Source organism: Stylophora pistillata, chromosome 1, assembly GCF_964205215.1.
Source record: "Stylophora pistillata chromosome 1, jaStyPist1.2, whole genome shotgun sequence".
NCBI classification, from domain to species: domain Eukaryota; kingdom Metazoa; phylum Cnidaria; class Anthozoa; order Scleractinia; family Pocilloporidae; genus Stylophora; species Stylophora pistillata.
The window spans coordinates 19691711-19711416 of record NC_142519.1 but is presented as its reverse complement, the minus strand read 5'-3'; the positions used below and the strand labels follow the sequence as shown (position 1 = coordinate 19711416).

At 37.3% G+C, this 19706-nt stretch overlaps 1 protein-coding gene across 1 annotated transcript; it reads left to right on the top strand.

Moving 5' to 3' along the window:
• Nucleotide 1: 1 nt before the first annotated feature.
• On the top strand, nucleotides 2–1823 carry LOC111337558 (uncharacterized). The gene has a single exon (XM_022943895.2). The coding sequence runs from the start codon at nucleotides 26–28 to the stop codon at nucleotides 1685–1687; it is 1662 nt and encodes a 553-aa protein (XP_022799630.2). The 5' UTR covers nucleotides 2–25; the 3' UTR covers nucleotides 1688–1823.
• Nucleotides 1824–19706: the final 17883 nt, after the last annotated feature.

Sequence of the window (19706 nt, the reverse complement as noted above, 5' to 3'; positions counted from 1 at the left end):
CGATTCTTTGCAAGCCAAATGCAAGATGGCGAAGGCGAAGGCGAAGGATGCAAAGGGCTCCGAAGATTCAGAGCATTTGGCTGAATTTGTTGGTACTGAAATAACTTGCCCTGTTTGTTTGGAAGTATATGATGATCCTAAGTGCCTTCCCAACTGTGCGCACAATGTTTGCGTCACATGCCTCAGAAACTTAGCCAAACGAAACCGCAAGAAAGGTACATATATGGTAGAGTGTCCAGAATGTCGCACGAAGTCGACAGTTCCATCGTCTGGAGTTACTGCTTTCCCCACAAACCACTTACTAAAGCGGCTCATAGAGAACTCCCCTGAATATAGGGCAAGGCGTGCTTTTGAAGAGGCCCTTAAATATTACAGAGAACAAAAGGAAAAGATTGAGGAAGAGTTACACGCACTCACAACCATTCCAAGGAATGTGTTGTCTGAAGAGAGCAAGAAGAGATTAAAAGATCAAATAAAATCAGAAGCTAAACGCGTGAAGAAAATAATCGAGGAAGAAGAGAGAAAGCTCTTGTTTCAAGCAGATGAGATCTGCAGTGAAAAGTCTTACCAAAGTCAGTTTGAAATGAAACACAGAGAGGTCAACCAGCTGTATGCTAAAGTTTCAAAGGCCCTGGAAGGTGTTGACAAAGTTAAAGAAGAGCACGACTGGGAGAAGTTTCAGAAATCAAAAGAGATCTTTGAAAAACAGTTTCAAGATAGTCTCAAAGTTTTAGAGGCCTCAGTCAATAACTTGCGTAGTATGAAAGGGAAAGCTATCAATCAGGCAGCAACTGCCAAATTTACTGCAGGAAGGGTGGACAAATCTAGCAAAATCCTGGGGGTAATTTCTTGTGATCCACCTGAAAAAGCCACTTCTAAATCAGAAACTACATATGGTGATGGTGAAGTCATTCGTCATATTGACACTGACTTTATTCCAAAAGCACTATCTGTTTCTCCACATACAGGTGAGATTGCAGTTCTGGATGCAGAAAACAACCGTGTTCATATTTTCACTGCTGCTGGGGATCACCAAAAGGAATTTGATGTCAAATATGGTGATCTTAAGGAAATTGCTTACTCTAAGAATGATGACATTGTAGTTCTAAACCAAGAGAAGAATCGCCTTTTACACTTTGACAAGGATGGTGCTTTCATACGCAAGTTTGTCAAGTCTCCTAATAGCTCTGTGAGGTTTCAGAAGTTAACAACAGGTGTGGATGGCCATTATGTGCTTACAACATTGACTGAAGATGGACCTGGTATTTTAATGTATGATTCTGAAAGATGCCATAAGCTAGCATTCACATCAAGTCACTTTCAAGGCAACAAATTGGCTGCAGTGCATCACAAAGATAAGTATTATGTCACTGACCACAGCAGCACAATCAAGATCTTTGACAAGAAAGGCAAATTTCTTCAAGAAACAAAGAGTCTTGGAGGTAGTGCGGCAAATCCCTCCAAGCTTTACTCACTGGCTGTGGATGATGCACACGACTGCCTTGTATGCATTTCCAAGCAGAGCAACCAGAACACAATCCTTGCTGTGAAAACTGATGGCAATATTGTGTCCAAGGCTCCAATAGGTGGTAGTCTCAATTCCATTGCAATGTCCAAAGGATCCAACAGTTTGGTGGCAACTTTTCATATGAAGAAGTTCATTCAAATTTTACCTCACAAAGTTTGATGCCAATTTTTCACAACTTTATTACTTTGACAGTGCAATACTGTTATTACTATCAGAGAGTGCTTTAAAATGGTTTTTGTAACACTGGACACATTATATTACCCTTTTTGAGGGAGTTAGCCAACAGGGATTTCATGTGATCACTGTAATCACTGCAAAACTTATTCTATGTGTTGAAACTTTGTTCTGTTTGTTAGCTGCTTTCTGAAATGAGGGTTATATTAATTTTGTTTCCTTAGTTTATGGCTGTATAGGTAGTTACTCTGTAATGTTATTGTTAGGCAGCAGAAAAAAAAAATCACTCTTTGGATAACAGAGAGGTACCCTAATATGGTTAGGATTACTTTTCAGGACAACAGGACCTCTCTCTTACAGCCCTTTACCATTCAAGTTTAAATAAGCCTAAGTGATAAATGTTTCCTGATTGGTTTTGATCAGTTTAATTTATAGTTATGTCATACTAATGTCATGTTCTCAATTGATGAGGACATGAACTTTGAAATTCAAACTTTGTCCACATTAACATAGTTTTAACATAGTTATATATATGTAGGTATATATATATAATATTTCATTTTAATAGTTTTGATAGTTTTATATTTGCTGCACATTTATTAATACCAGCAGTTAGACTGTAAAGGGTGATATGTTAGGTGGTACAATAATTACTGTTTATTACCAGAATGCTGGACTGATTATAATGATTGTGGATTTAACTCAATCAGGCACATCTTGAAGAACTTGTAATGCTTTTTTTTTTAAACTAGATGTAAAGCTAAACAAAATTTGTTGTCTAGAAAAAATTATCTCAATGTAAGTAACCAACCAAACTTATCAAATTATAAATGAAATGGAGATAACTTCACTTGTTTTTGCTTTTAAAGCTGTCCAATGGACAGGTCATTGGAATAAAAGAAATGATCACTAACTTGAGATGCTCTGCATTTTAGGTACACTACAAAATGTGTAGAGAACAGTAAAAAGAATAAGCTTACCGTGCTTAGGGCTTAAAGGATTAGTGTAAAACTGGAGGGGATTGGCAAATTTGCACCTCGGTTTCATGAGAATCATGCTCTTTCCCAGTCAATCAGAACTGAGTAATAATTTCATGCATATTACTTAAGTTTTCACAGTTTTTTGGGGGGCAGATTGTTGTTTGAAGTAAATGATCATGTGTTATGCGACATGTGGATCTGGTGCGCAGCAGTGAGAAGAGAAATTTAACAAGTAAAGGCGCTTAAAAAGCCGCAGCTCTAGAAATCAAGATCGTGTCAAGCGAGCCCTTTTCTCCAAGTCTTTTTCCCCCTTACTGTTAAATTTTTCATCTCTTCAATAATCCTGACCATTTAAGGTAGCTCAACATGGTTTTAAAAAAACCTGCGGATGCGGTTCAGAGGCACCTTAAATTATTGAAATAAGATTTCTGGGAAATCTTGGGCATTTTTTATACCATTTTCCAGGTAAAAAAAGTAAGACGTGTGGAAACTGCGATCTCCAAAAATTCGTCTATCAAAATGACAGAACTTTCCCATATTGTCTCTGTCGAATTTGACACTTCAGGGAGCGAATCCGCGCAAACTCCTTGAATGCGGAAGATACTGGAAACTAAAGAAAATGTTAACAGGGCGGCATAGTCTTGTTTGGGACTTTTTACCTTTATCTTACCATCAAATAGAGGTGAATGCGATGTTTTGAATTAGTTAACTTTATTTGCGTTTTCCAAGAAGCCCTGACCTTGTTTGATGACACTGAATGAAGGGATCTATTTTAAAACACTGAATAAATTACTAATGTTACATAACGTGGTAAGTTCTTGAAATTATCCCGTACAATCATTTTTACAGGAGACTACAATTGGTAAAAGTTTCTTCTTTTTTCTCCGTCTTCACATCATTGGTGTCCTCATTCCTTTCGTTTCATTTTTTCTTGCCTGATATGTAATATAGGAAACACTCCCATGATGTGAAAACTGGAAAGGCCGTTCCCTGACGGAGGAGGGCACATCTTTAATTAGTCCGATCCTAGCATAAGTACATGTACTTCTGAACAAATTTTGATTTTTTGAGGTCCGGCGATTTTAATATCTATTATTTCGTGTAGGCTGAATTACTGGACCGGAAGTTCGTGCAGTTGTCATCATATCATTGTTTTCAAAATCTAAATCTAAATGGAAAAGGCTTAATATGTTAGGCGTGGCTCCCTGAGCTCGATGTGCCTCTTTTTTTTTTTTTCTTTTTTTGTTTTACTCTTCAAGCGAGTAGAAGGAAGCACGAGGCGAGTATGAAAAAAAAAAAAAAAAACACGAGGGGCTAGACACTCGCAAGCCGACGCTTTTTTTTTTTCTCGCTCCTCCTTTTGTGCGTGTATCATCCCCTCGCGCTTTTTCGCGCGCACATGATCGGCGCTTCCTTCACTCGCCTAAAAGCACAAAACGATATCAGTTCCATAAGCTTAAGTGCCACAATTAACAGAATTTTCTCCTAATTAGTCTTGAACAGGAACCCTGAGAGAATAGATCTTTCCTGCAGAGGGTAGGCCTAAGCTTTTTCTGCAAAGGAGAGTAAGCAGGCGTTGCTTGAATTTTTTTCTTCACAGAAAAATAACACTGCTTCATTATCATTTTCGAATTATTTTTAAGTTCACCCCTACCACGAGAGAATTACAAAAATATTTTCATTCATTCACACAATTTCAATTGAGGCTCTCGATATTTCTTTATCTAATTTCATGAATTGTTTAAATCAATTGGACCGTTTAATTTGAATCACACGGTTCTTACAGCCATTTTTTTAGCCCATTATTAGAGTATTTTCCGGGTGACATTAGAGTATTTTCCGAGAGTTGAATCGGGTGAAGCGCCGCGCTGCGTATGACTATAATAATTGTGACGTTGAAGTCGCAGCTTCCGAGGGAGCCATTGACATTGTTTAATGAGTTTTAGCAGCCTTGTATATAGGGTTCTAGATTTGCCATTCACCTTTCTCTTTTCTGTATAGTTTTAGATATGCTTTTACTTATCAGATTATTAGACTTTTCCGAGTGACATAACAGTTTCTAGAATGAAATTCATACAAATTTTTGCTACGTCACAGGCGAATTCGCCAGTCACAATGCCTTTCATTCTCTGTTGATTCTTAATCAGTTGAATTAGCGTGCGAACAAAACTCCGCGAAAAATCCGTGACGTAACGACTGACAATTGGCTGCAGCTGCTATTCCATATTCATCAGCAATTGTAGAATTTTTCAGCAAACCACGCTGTCTGTCGAAGAGTAAAGACGTGCCGTCAAATTGCTGAAGACTAAGTTGAAATCTGGAAGGAAGAAGCTACATGACCTGTAAAGAAGAGCAAAGATCACCAGTCTTCTGTCTTTCGAGCAGCAGGTGAGCATTTCCTTTGAAAAATATTGCCTTAAAGTCCTCGAGAGAGCTAAACGAGTCGGTTGCTTGATGTGAGCTTCTCTGAAATCGACGTTCGACTGAATTAGGGTGTTGGCTTTAGGCAAATAAAACACTTCTGCTTCTCCAACATTTTTACAGAAACGCTCCGCTAAAGATTTTTTTAGCTTATAAAATCTATTGGTGTCTTTATTTTGTACTTTAAAGCAACCACGTGGAAGTGAGATGACTCTCCTACCCAGCAGTCTTTGCCTCATTGTAAAAGTCATGCGATGAGATCATAAAGAAATTTAAGTTGTAAGGTCGTCCGACGAAATTAAGCATTCCCTGATCACGTTTACAAACTCCACTTTCAGGAGGAGCTATGTCAAATGGATGGTTGAACAAAGATACTGGTGCATCAAGAGGAGACAATGGAATCACTAAGTTTTAGTGGATACTGCAAAGAGAAGAACTTTGACATTATTGAGCAATAGTAGCAAAAATGGTGGCTCTTAACATTGTCTTATCATTGCACGAAGTCGTCGTTTTATTTACCAATTGTCAGGGAATGGGAAAAAACTGGTTACCTGGTGAGTGATTACTTCTAATTGGCCACTATTTTTGAAATAATTTGTTGCGGTACTGATTGTTATGCAGAATTTGAGCAATACCTTGATTGATTTGAAGTTCTCGTCATGATTCGGTGCAATTTATCTTAGACAATTTCATTACATTAATTTAACAAAAGTACGATTAAAATTTGGTGATGCAAAGCTAGCCACAGAAATGTGAAACCAAAATTGCTAATTCGCAAGTGTTGATAGCTCATTTTTGCTTAACATTCAGCGAGTATCGCACCTATATTGATGTCGCACAAAGGTAATTAAGGTTAAGGTGGCACTTCGACAGAAGATCTCGGACGAAGACCAATTAAATGAAATTCAAACTTTGAATTTTTTTTGTCGTGTTAAATGAATCTTAACAGCTGAATTTTGTTTAAAAATCAAATTGCTGAACACCAGCGACTTACAGACCACACTACTGACTGCTATGCTGTTTGTTGTCAAACCTACACTGCCAAAAATATCTTAAATGACCGAATTTGAAAAGCCAGTTTAGAAACCTGGACACGATTCCAACAGCTACTTCATTCCAAAACGAAACTTGTAACGTTCGACTTGCAAACAACTCTTTGACTTGACTTTGATAATGAATTCTGCTCAGGCCATTTATTAATTTCGACAACCGAGACCCTTTCAGGACTGCTCGCACCAAGACAAACGCACTACACTGTTGACTACAGACTGCAACCAATTAATAGATAAATTTGATTAAAAACGTATTGACTCGATTGAAAATTTATTCTCGCATGTTCTGAATTGAACAGGAAATTCAGTAGCTTTTGTTCAAAAAGGAAGTATTTGTTTTTCATACGTGAAACAAAAACTACCTAAGTGCCAACTTATTTAATACTTTGTGTCATCAGCTGAGTTCGATTTCAGTTTGGAGGTTTTATGTTTTAAAACTCTAATGCCTGGTCACCAGCTCTTTCGAGAAACTGATTACGTTCGCACTTGTCTTTATATAAACCAGTTTCAATTGACTTCTTTTCAACGAAGAAATATAGATTTTCATATTTAAGTAAGAGTTTATTCGGATAGGAAAAGAGATGGTAAATGTTTTTTTAATCTTTGAACAACAGTTACAAATTAGACGAAAATGAACATAAAAGCAAAGTTCTTGCCAAATGAACAATTCATGCGACCATTAATAGACATTAGTCGCCGAGAAATGGCTCAATTGTTTTGTACGATCAAGAAGATTAAGGAATTAGATTTTTAGTTGTTAGAAATGAGATTTGAAATTTTGGCTCGTAAATTTCTCCAGACAAACGTCATCAGTTATTTTGGTTTTGTTGTTAGATGCTTTCACGTACTGCTGACGAGAAAATGGGAATTCATTCATTCTGAACATACCGTAAACTGCCATATAAGCCGCCTTCGATTATAGGCCAATCTACCTGAAAACCTAAAAAAAAAAAACCCTCCTGGCTATGCTCTCCCCTCCCCCCCCCCCTCTTATTTGTTTGGGAACACAGTTTAAAATATTCCGCGCTTGTTCAGTCTATTTCTTATTTCAAATATAGGTACAGTTGGCCAGAACTTCATTTATTCATTGCATCTGATATATATATATATATATATATATATATATATTGTTTAGGAGATAGCAACTCTGTACTACCTTGACCAAAAACAACTTGGAAAATATTACTTCTTATCAAAGACGAACCTCAGGGAAAAGTCTGAACTTCCGTTGTGTTAGATATGTGATTTATTATGACGTTTTAAGACCGAATCAGAAACACGTAAATGCAAAACTATTTTGATCAGCAGTTTATTTCGAAGTGCTTTTTCTTTTCCGGTCAAAGCCCCCGGCTTATAAGAAGCAGTTTAGGGTATTTGTCACCTTAATTTTTCGAAAACGAAATGCGAACCAGAAAAGTAATTGTGTCGAAATTTTAGCTTTTGGAAGAAAATGGTTTAAATTGAGTTTGAACTTTTTTATTTTATATGCTGCGATGGTTAGTCTTTTTGCTGGTGTATATGAAGTTATTTCATCAACATGAGCTTCTTAGGTAATCAAGAAAAGTTCAATTTCAATTGGTTTGCATTCGATAAAGGAATCACTACTGCTCTTTGGACCAGGCATTTGGTTTTAAAATATATAACTTATAGTTAAAATATTAACTCGTCATTTTAAGTGGAAGTAACATCTTTTGTGCAGTCGCTCAGTGTAACACAGGGGTACAGGAAAAAAATATGTTGAAAAAATTCAATTTTTGATGTTAATTGAGTTTATGATTGCAATAAAAAAGAAATTGAACGCTTTTATCGACTAGATCCTTTGGAACAATTCGCGGCAGGAATTTTTCATAAATAACTTGGAGCCTTATTATGAAATTTCTTAGCCCTTCGGTGGCCACGGTTAAAATCAAATTCAAAGGGTCTGCTCCAACGAATAAGGCTAATCATTTCTCAAATTGAAATTAGTTAGATAAAAGTGGAGCCTAATTGTGAAATGTCTAAGCCTTTTAGGGGCTAAAATCAAATCGAAGAATGCTCCAATCTTAAAATAGCTCGGCGAATTTAATCAAATTTATGAGTTTGAGTTTGATACCGTCGATTATTTCTAAAAAAGCTTGTCTAATTGCGAAATGTCTTGGCTTCTGCGGCTCACATTTAACTTGTCAAAATTCAGTCGAAAAAAAGGAATTTTGAATGAAGAAATTTAGCAGTTTCTCTGGCCTGTGTCCTGTGTCGCAAAAAGCTGGCAGCCTTTAAGATCTTGCTTGAAAAAACATGGCAAGCTCTAAGCTTTAAAAAGGGATTGGGGGTTGATTAGATATGTAATCAATTCGTTAATATTTAGGATGGGACTCGATAGCTTGCCACAATGCTTTTTCATTGAGAACTTCCACACAACATTTCGTGCAAAAAATTGAAGTCCAAAAAAAAGAGGAAAAATAGGTTAAGAGATAGACCTGATATAGTCAGAGTTTTTCAGGACGTTTCTTTTTTTTAAGAGAAGAGAAATTGGCGATTGCACTTCAATTTCTGCACAAGATGTTGTTTAAATTATTTGTTGGTGGGAATTTGTAAAGGTAGTCTTGTTCAAATTTTTGCTAAAAAAGTTGTCAGGGGAAACTCTGTGCAAACTAGTCCAAATTTTCCCACCAAAAGTCTTTGTATATATAAGAACTTTTTCTCGACCACTTATCGATTTAATCGAAAATTACTTAATTAATTAAAGACGAATAAAAGCTTTGTTGAACATGAAACTTGTGGTTTACTGAAAGAAAACAAAAGATGAGACAGGAAAACTAATCACTTTACTTTATTGACTTGTTACTAAATTTAGATGATAATAACACAAGACAACAAAGAAATAATATTTAAGTTTATTGGCATTGCAATAAAAATAGAATTTGATTTTTTTTAAAAAAATTGGCGCATGCGTATTTTGAGCGCCGAATTTTTCTAAGTTTTTTGGCGGGAAAACTTGCCACATTTGAACAGATTTTACTTACAGAAAAAACTGGTGCGTACTGCGACAGCCCTTACTATGAATTGGACCGACAAACAATCACTAAATAACAACTTTATAGTCGTGGTTTTTTGGGCGATTAAATCATTTAGCTCTGACTAGAATTGCGCTCTCAATAAAACTTGTTTTTCTCTTGGATCACAATCTGTCTTGTTTAATTCGTGCTTGAAACATTGAGATATTCTTTGGTCAGTCTGCAAGAAGATGAAAATAACCACGAATCAACAAATGCAGCAATTTTTTCAGAAATACCATATCTTTTTCAAGCAATAAACAAGACAGAAACATGTATTTGGTAACGTTACTTAAATATAAATCGGTATTCAAATCTTCAAGGATTGGATGTGAAGATACATATAAACGTGCACGTAACCTAGATTTAGCGATAAATTCAACGCGAACAGCGGCAAATATTCCAGTTGATTTGAGGAATTTTGTTACTACTGTAGCTGTCAACATTATAATTGTTACAGCATTTGATTTGGATTTTGGATTTTAGATTTTACACTTTTCGCCTGCTTGTGTCCAGTTCAGGAATTAAACTATTTCAATTTGAGTCGTGAGTCGAGAGTTGACAAGTCAGGCAAAAACAAGTAGTTGATCTTAATATTCGGCAATTCCTTGGAGACAACGAACGATCTCACAAGTAATAATTAGACAACTTTAGTTTCTGATTGTTTGAATTTTGTAGTCACTTAAAAAGAGACACGAAATTCTGTGCACTTGTTTAAATATTCGACGAGAAAGCCAAGAAAGCAACACACAACCAGCATATCTAAAAGCTTTTGTACGCCCCTAACCTTGCTAAAAACTTGAAAAGAAATTATTGAATTTAAACCTGCACGTGAAATTTCGTGGAATTCGGTGAACAACAGCATTTTAACAGCAATAAAAAATAAAATGGCTAAGCGGGGTTTTTACAAGAATGGAAAGCTACAGATAACTCCTTTGACAAAACGTATTTTTGAATTCACTCTCTGGTAAATAGGTTTGCTAAAAGTATATGACAAGCAACCTATTCCTTTCACACATTCGTTCCTAATGAAAATCTTTGAATTAATGAGGCTCAAACTAGATTTCTTTAGTGTTACACCACTGCTGAGGCCCTTTGATGTCAATTTTCTGAAATTTGAATTAAGGCGGAAGTATTTGTTTCATCAATATAATTTTGATAATTTTGGTTCGTTGATGCATTTTTTAAAAAAATTCTGTTCCAGAAAGAAATAGCTTAAATCTGGCCAACTGTACCTATAGGTGGTTTGCAACCAATCTCTAGAGAAATAGGTAACAATGGTGAAAGGAACAAATGCTGGTCGACGAACAAAAGAAGCTAATGAGATATCTATTGTTCATGTCCCCCAACATGGCGGCGATGACGTAACGTGCAAACCACCTAGAGCAAACATAAGAAATAGACTGAAAAACACAGAATATTTCTAACTTTTTACTGTGTTTCCCAACACATTTTTTCACAGAAGTAGAAAATATGATTTGATCAGTGATCGGTTTTATGTTTTCTTTAACCAACGGAGCTCCACGTTCCTGATTTTACTGAAAAATATTTAACTGAGTTTTAAGGATGAATTATGCGATCAAATTGAGAAATAATTTCCGGAGCAGGCAGTTTCAATTTGCTTTCAAACTCAAGAGCTCAGACATTTGATGATTACGTTTTTTCTTAAATCCCATCACAAAAAGTTATTTACCAGCTAGAGTCAATTTGAGAAACAAATACCTAGCCTTTGGAAAAGGTTGTTTCAATTTGGTATTAGCCACACGCACTCGAAATTATTGAAAATTAGTCTCTAAGATCGTTACAGAATCACGTTGAAAAGGTTTGTTACGAGTTGATTACATACTCTAAATGATTTTTGAGAAACAAAATTAGTATTTTAGCATACTGTTTCAATTGGTTTGTGCTCCACGAGCCCAAAAATTACTATAAATTTGGCTCCAAGATTTGTATTGAATCACATCAAAACAAGTACTGGTATCAGTTGATAATTTATTACAGAAGCATTTTGAGAAACAAATACCACTTTTTTTTAGTATTCTGTTCAATTTTTAGTTTGAATCTCCTGGAGCTAACACATCTTTAAAGGATTTAGCATGAAGATTTTTATGAGCTCATGATGAGAAACAAATTTCAATTAATGGAACATACTGTTTAATTTGATCTTAGCTTCAATGGCTCAGATCAGGGGCGGATCTAGGGAGAGGGTAGCAGGGGGTACAGAGGGTGCGCCCCTCCCCTTCCCTGAGATGACCTGCGGCTTTCTCAGCAGTTCATATTATGTTATTGCCTAGGCAAAAGCCTTCTTCGTATTCACTATTACAATTTGTTTACGTCCGGTCACCAGTCAGTTACGCCCTTCTTTAGTGGTGCACCCTCTCCTCAAAAAATCCTGGATCCGCCCCTGGCTCAGATGTTTTGGATAGTTAGTCTCTAGGGTTTTTTATTATGACCACGTCAGAAAAAATAACTTGGTCGTTGATGATAAACTCATAAAAGAAACAAATATCATTCAATGGGATATATCTCTATAATTTGACTTTAGACTCAAGAGTTCAGACATTTTTAGTACTTGGGCTCTAACATCCTTATTGGCTCTGCATCTCAAACAAACACAACACAGATCGAGGCCACGCAAATCAATATACCCCTTGAGGGACCTGGTACAGGTTTGGCCAATGCCAGCGTTCATTCTGACCCCAGTATTAACAAAGTCGCTTATCATGCAATCATATGCACGTGAAAAAGATGAAATTTAATAGAAACAGATCTCCAGAGTATTAGTACATATGACCTGAGATGGGTAAACAAAACATAGAAGCTGAAGAGATCTATTGGGCCCCAAGGCTTTTATCGAATGAGGTAAGGAAAATATTTAATTTGTAAGAAATTACAGACTTTAAATTTGGGGGAAAAAAATTCTACAGACGAGTTTGAGAAATATTAATCTTGGGATCATAATGAATATGGGTTAAGTTTTAAGAGCCAAGACATTTTGAATTTATCATGAGATGATCAAGAACGCCTTTTAAACATCTTGTGACAATCATCCTGCTCCGAAATGTACCAATGCAACAAAATAGCTTTTAAGAAAATATCCCCAGCTAAATATCTATTACGAATGTTAAGCTAAAGAGGTAACCGTAGTGATTCCAAACTTTTTTCTTTTTTAGTGCACCACTGAAAACCTACAGAAAATAGTTTCTTAAAAGATCTTCTGATCGTGTTCCGGAGGTATCATTTATCTATTTGGCAGTTGCAGTTGCAATTGCATGTGCAATTGGCAATCCTAGAGTGCCTTAATCATTTTGATGCCAACAGGAATTCAAAATGCAATTTAAAGTTCGAGGAGGTAGCCACAAGTTTTCAGATGACGAAAAATACTTATGTCAGGCCTGCCAAAGATAAAACTTGTAAAATATATAGAACGAAGATTACTGGGCTCGCTCTGCCTATAATTCCTTAATCTTAAAATTCAAGGATCATTTCCCAGACTAAACCGTTGTTATGGTAACTTGATAGGTCAGATGCGAACTACTGAATTGGAATTTCTTTGACATCAGCTTTAAACGAAACAGCTGAGAAACTCTCATGGTAAGTATTTATTGATGTAACGCGCAGGCGCTATAAACCACTGAAAACCACCTTAAAAAAACAGACCAAACCGAGAAATCACAGAGTGAAAAGAAAAAGAAATATATTTCTTTGTTTTAAGTTTTTCTCAATCATTGACTTATCACTGTTTTGAATTGCAAACGTTCGTTAAGTCCAGGTTAAATCGTCCAACTCAGACTTATAATTTACAAGAAAAGGCCAAAGAACTAACCTTGTTAGAAGTTCTCCTGTATCTCTTTCTTTCCTCGAATCCCTTGATTTTAAATTGTTCTCGTCATCATCTCCTTATCCTGCGAGAAGAGAAAAGAGGGAAACATTTTGTGAATACGTACTTACCTAGTTGTTATTTTATTGCATATAATTGAGGTCAACCTCCACATTGAAAAACTCATTTAGGTATGTAAGAGCACCACGTATTCTACTGAAAAATGTAGCTTCTTTTCTTGAATACTTGCCTAGGAGGAGGGAGTAATTTTTGGGGGGTCACACAGTTTTTAGAGGAAGCTAAGGGAGGATCAGTCGACGCGAAAAGAGTATAAATGAGGGAGGTGAAGTGATGTTTAGGGGATCAGACAGTTTTCAGTGGGAACTAAGGGAGGATCAGTCGACGCGAACAGAGTATAAATAGGGGGGGTGTGAAGTGATGTTTAGGGGATCAGACAGTTTTCAGTGGGAACTAAGGGAGGATCAGTCGACGCGAACAGAGTATAAATAGGGGGGGTGTGAAGTGATGTTTAGGGGATCAGACAGTTTTCAGTGGGAACTAAGGGAGGATCAGTCGACGCGAACAGAGTATAAATAGGGGGGGTGTGAAGTGATGTTTAGGGGATCAGACAGTTTTCAGTGGGAACTAAGGGAGGATCAGTCGACGCGAACAGAGTATAAATAGGGGGGGTGTGAAGTGATGTTTAGGGGATCAGACAGTTTTCAGTGGGAACTAAGGGAGGATCAGTCGACGCGAACAGAGTATAAATAGGGGGGGTGTGAAGTAATGTTTAGGGGATAAGAAAGTTTTCAGAGGGAACAGAGGGAACTAAGGGAGGATCAGTCGACGCGAACAGAGGTTGCTGCGAAATGAGGTTGGTGAAGTGATGTTTAGGGGACCAGACAGTTTTCAGAGGGAACTAAGGGAGGATCAGTCGACGGAGACAGAGTATAAATGGGGGGGGGGGGGGGGTGAAGTGATATTTTGGAGATCAGACAGTTTTCAGAGGGAACTAAGGGAGGATAAGTCGACGCGGACAGAGTATGAATGGGGGGGAAGTAATGTTAAGGGGATCAGACAGTTTTCAGAGGGAACTAAGGGAGGATCAGTCGACGCGGACAGAGTATAAATGGGGGGGTGAAGTAATGTTTAGGGGATCAGACAGTTTTCAGAGGGAACTAATGGAGGATCAGTCGACGCGGACAGAGTATGAATGGGGGGGGTGTGAAGTAATGTTTAGGGGATCAGAAAGTTTTCAGAGGGAACTAAGCGAGGATCAGTCGACGCGAACAGAGTATAAATGAGGGGGTTGAAGTGATGTTTAGGGAATCAGACAGTTTTCTGAGGGAACTAAGGGGGGATCAGTCGACGGGGACAGAGTATAAATAGGGTGGGTGAAGTAATGTTTAGGGGATCAGACAGTTTTCTGAGGGAACCAAGGGAGGATCAGTCGACGCGAACCGAGTATAAATAGAGAGGGGTGAGGTAATGTTTAGGGGATCAGACAGTTTTCTGAGGGAACTAAGGGAGGATCAGTCGACGCGAACAAAGTATAAATAGAGGGGGCTGAATTAATGTTTACGGAATCAGATAGTTTTCAGAGGGAACTAAGGGAGGATCAGTCGACAGAGTATAACAGAGTACAAAGGTTGGGTGGGTGGGGGAACTGTGCAAATTTTACTTAGTCTTATTAAACTAAAGCATCTGAACAAGACAGATATCGAAAAGATTAGACATGGAAGAAAATGAAGATTTTATTTTATGTGAAGTTTCCCTTGTTTTTGAATTAGTTGGTTTTCGTTATCGACCAGCTTTAGAAGTAGTGCTCAACTAGTATCTTGTTGGTTGGAGTCTGAGTCCGGCTAAGCCTGGTTTTTATTAATCTACTTCTCTGCAGTTGCTTAAATGAGGATCATGTCTTTACATGGTAACAAGTAAAGTCACCGCCCCGAAGTATGGTTGCGTTGCCCCCAGCTTTGATCTAAGTTTAATCAAGGTTTTTAAATGTACTTTGACATAAGTTTTAAATCTTGGAGGTTTGACGGCCCTATTATAAAAACCTTTTTCCAACGATCTTCATGTTGCGACTGCTTAGCCGGGAATAAATATCCCTCGCGCAAGTTCCTAACCTAGAGCAAGTCTATCTTTCTATTTAATTTTTTTTTTTAAGGAACGCCGCGCGAAATGAAGTTGCTTTTGAAGTTAACCGATGGTAACTTTGGATCTATCAGGATTAAACATTTCAATCCTGCTACTTATATGAGATTAAGTTTTTCTCAAGGAATCATACGTATTAACAACTGCAGATTTGAGAGGTATACATCCAAATCAATAAGACTCAGGTCAAAAGTTGGGGGCGATGGAATATCAATTGGAAGCGACGGAACTTGGGGAGACCGAGCTAGGAGGCGACATCACCTACACCTTTAAACTTATTTTCACCTACATGTCAAGAGGGTCTCACTATGGTTAACTGATAACCGTAAAACGGCCAAACATTTAACCTTTAGGCGTAAAAATTGACAAATTTCAGCCGATAGTCTTAGAAAAAGTTAACCATAGAAGAATTTCTGATCACAGGAGTGGAATGATATTAACCGTTAGCCGTAGATGGCCAAAATTTTAACCGTTAGCTGTAAAAGCCATCACTACACTGAGAACCACCGTCGATCTCTGTCAAATAATATTTATTTTATTAAAGATTATTTATTTAGTTCATATAAGTTTATTTTATGACAGAACCAAACGACTAACCTTAATTATTGCTGTTGCCGTCTTTCTTTCTACTCCCTTGCATTTCTTGACATGCAAATATTTTAATCTCCTACTTGGCACTGTCAATAAAAATACATTTGATTTGAATACGTGCACGGCTATCTTCGGGTAAGTAAGATAAGATAAGATTATCGTTCAGAGCCATTACATTTTACAGTGTATTTTGATAATATGAATGCTGTGTATTGAACGAAGGTAATAGAAAAGCGTATTCATTTCAATGACTTGGAAAAAGCGTTCAAAAGCGTTCAAATAAAAAGGGGAACACTGAACGACCTTTAATTCATATGGGTATTGGACGAACTTAACCATTGCCGAGGCTGGATTTGGTAAGACAGAAAGATGGTAAAAAAGCTATCAGCAGTGACAGTTATTGTTTGATACCAATGTTTCATCAACAACAGATAAGAATTCTTTCTTTGACGGGTTCGGGGGGGGGGGGGGGGAGGGATCAGGGAAATGATAAGAGGATGTCAAAGGAGTAATGGCTTTTACTGCCAACAGTTAAAAATTGTTATTTGACACTTAAGAAAATGACACATGCTAGATAGGAAAAAATTATGGTTATTTCTTACGTCTAACGGTTACAATTTGTCAAATTGTAACCCAACGGCTAAGTTTTTTTTACGAAGTAATAAGTTCTTACTAAAACATTTAGTGATAAAAACGAGCGATAAAAAATATGAACGACGTTTCGACCGCTCCTCGGTCATTTTCAAGTTAGAGTTCACGAGTAAATTTCCGCATATATACGATTTCTGAAACAATGTAATGAAGGTAAAAGCTAAGTATTTACATATAAACAATAGAGCTAATAACTAATGACAAAGTGCAAAAATGAAAAATAAAAAAAATTAACTAATAACAAAGCGCAAAAATTAAGTTGCCTTTATATGGCTTACGGTTAACCTTAAAAAGAAACTTAATGTCTAAACAGCATGAACATTAGTAACTGTGCATGGTACGAGAAACAAGGATAGAAATGCAAAACTAAATAAGGAAGAAATCGATAGCTTCACTAACAACAAAGAACGAATTTCTCGCGATGATGTTAATATCATGTTCAGGAAGGCCTGTCATGGCGGCTGCCACTTAGGACTTGTCTTACACCACTCTATATGCAACATCCTCTCCTTTCATACATTTAACACTGTAAATTGCTTTTACAACGGCAGTCACAGAAACCATGAACACTATATTTCTATCCAAAATGTATCTATACGTAGGCTATTTACCTGAAGAAGAGGTGTGATCAAATTGAACCAGGAATCCAGTCGACGATGAATCGTTACCACTCGATTTAGCAGAAGAAAACACTCCATGAGCTTGACAGAACTGATGATGTCCTAGGTTTAAGGGTCGAAATGGTGCGTTTCTTTAACCCTAGAAGCTCGAAAAAGACGTTGAAATTTCTTGTAGTTCGTAAGCTCTTCCACGTGTAAGACTAAGCGAAATATGAATATTAATTTTAAAAATTATTTGTAATTCAAATGAGTTTCGGGTTTGAAAGGTGGATTAAAAATAATCGACACCGAACTCATAGGTCAGTTTCGTTCAATATTATAAAACGAGGTAGGTTATCAAGCTAAATGCTGATTTTAAACTTGATGACATTAATTCGATTAAGAGCTGCAAAAAAATCTTTATTTTTGAAGAATTAACTCGAACTAAGATGAGATTACGTTGAACGTAAAACAATTTCGCTTGTAAAGTACTTTTTGTTAGATATCATGGACGTACTAGAACTCTTTCGTATCTCGATAGGTTTCATTTTCTTTTTTTTTATTTGAAGGAGCTGTTGTATTTTTCAATTTAACAGGGTCAGGGCACGCACGCATATACTTTTAATGTCGTCAGGACCCTGCAGTTGCTTAAAGAAAAAAAGCTGCTTAACTCTTCCTTTTCTCACTTAGTTCCCAGGTCTTCTTCGTGTTTGATTGTCACTGAAAGTCATAATATACCAGCTTCTTATCAACTTGTGTGTTTCAAGTTTTCTCCCTCAGAGGAAAACACGTTTGATACCAAGAAAAACCAGTGGTTGCGCCGAATTAGAATTAAAAACCAGATTGAACTAGAAAAATAAGTATCAGGCCCTACCACTTGGACGACAGAGGGAAAGACTTGCGAACGACTACATCACCTACGCAAGCACTGTCAGAAGAATGCGACAACAACTCTGGTTCAATCACCGCTGTAAAGCTCACGGCCTTGCTCCGGCCGGGTTTAAACTCAAGTCCCCGTTTAACACACAGGAGGCCATCCAGGTTGTCAAAGCCACCTGTATACGACTGGTCAAAGTGCGGATAAATGATTGTCACAGAAGACTCAAACACGACAGAAACAAACTACGACAACTTCACGAGAAACTGAAACAACTGATACCAACTGATTTACTTGACACTGTGACGACCTATTGTTTCTTTCTGTGGCTCTCCTACATAACAACTATCCAAGTACCTGACAACAATACTACAACCAGGTATGATGCACGATCCTCGCAGTAGAGAGCGCTATTTATGCAATAGCGAAAATCAGACCTGAAAAAAATCAGGCCTGTACGGGATTCGAACCACTGACCTCTGCGATACTAGTGCAGCGCTCTACCAATATGAACTTCATATATTCATTGTATCTACTGACTAGAGTGAATAAAAGGGCTAAGTTTCTGAAGAAACTGTGGTGCTGAGCCGGTGGGTCAGTAATTAGGTAATTTTGGTTTTATCAACCGAGTTGATAATGTATATTGGCCACCGTAAAGAGTTTCGAAGCTGACGTTTCGAGCGTTAGCCCTTCGTCAGAGCTTCGAGTACTGTCATCCCTAGAGGGTCTTGCATTGGTTTGTATTGATCCCGCATATGGAATCTTTATGCAATTCACATTTCCCTACACCTTTTCCATTTATTTGGAACACCATACAGACCCACTTTAATGTATGTTGGTTGACTAAATCCCAATTTTGTTGTTTATCGTAGAAATTAATTAGAAAAAAAAGTCAGGAAAAAGAAGTAAGAGAATTTCAAGAGGGAGGCGATAGCATAATAGGAAAAGAAATTAACTCATCAAACAAAGCTTGACAATAGTTAATCCTCTAAACGATGATTGACAATAGAAGGTATCTGCTCTCAAGAAAAGGGGCTGGTTGGTCGCACTATTGCAGTTTCAAGTCCCATGCACAACGAGAAGAGGTAAGAACTATTCCGATAAAAAAACTAAACAATGAAACAAAGGACAACAATCCTCTTTCTCTTGTGTACTGATTGGTACCAGAAAGTACTTTATTCCAAAAAATAGCTTGTTGAGCATGCCCAGTCCCGATATAAGTTACCATGATCCGGAGGAACGACTGGAACCTGAAACGTTCAACCTAGAAGGGTGAGCGTTTCGTGAGATGACGTTTCGAGCGTTAGCCCTAACGCTCGAAAGGTCAGCTTTTGGAATCGTTACGGTGGCCAATTTACCATTTCAACTTTGTCGATATATCCAAATTATTTCGTTACTCCCATCGACGCAGCCCCAAACAGTTTCTTTCGAAACTATCAGCCTTTATTCATTTGTGCGCTAACTGACCCGTAAGCGAGATGAGTTGTCACCTCTGTCGCACATCATGTTATAAACTTGGTATAGATTTTTGAGTTTTTCCTCCTTTTGTTATTATAGGAAAAAGATAAATATATGCCGATCCTCGCGACAGAAAACAAAAGAGTGTAACTCGAATCAGTTCTATAAGTCCATAGGATGTCTATTACTTACAATGCCGTTCATGTTATTTTAAATAATTCCATCAATACATCATTCTTACTATTTGTCCAATTTTCGCCCACTTTTCTCGCACTTTCCCTACACTTTACTTGCATGTTCGCTGCACTTTTATCGCACTTTTCCTGAACTTTCCCCACACTTTCCCTTCCTTTCGCCGCACTTTTT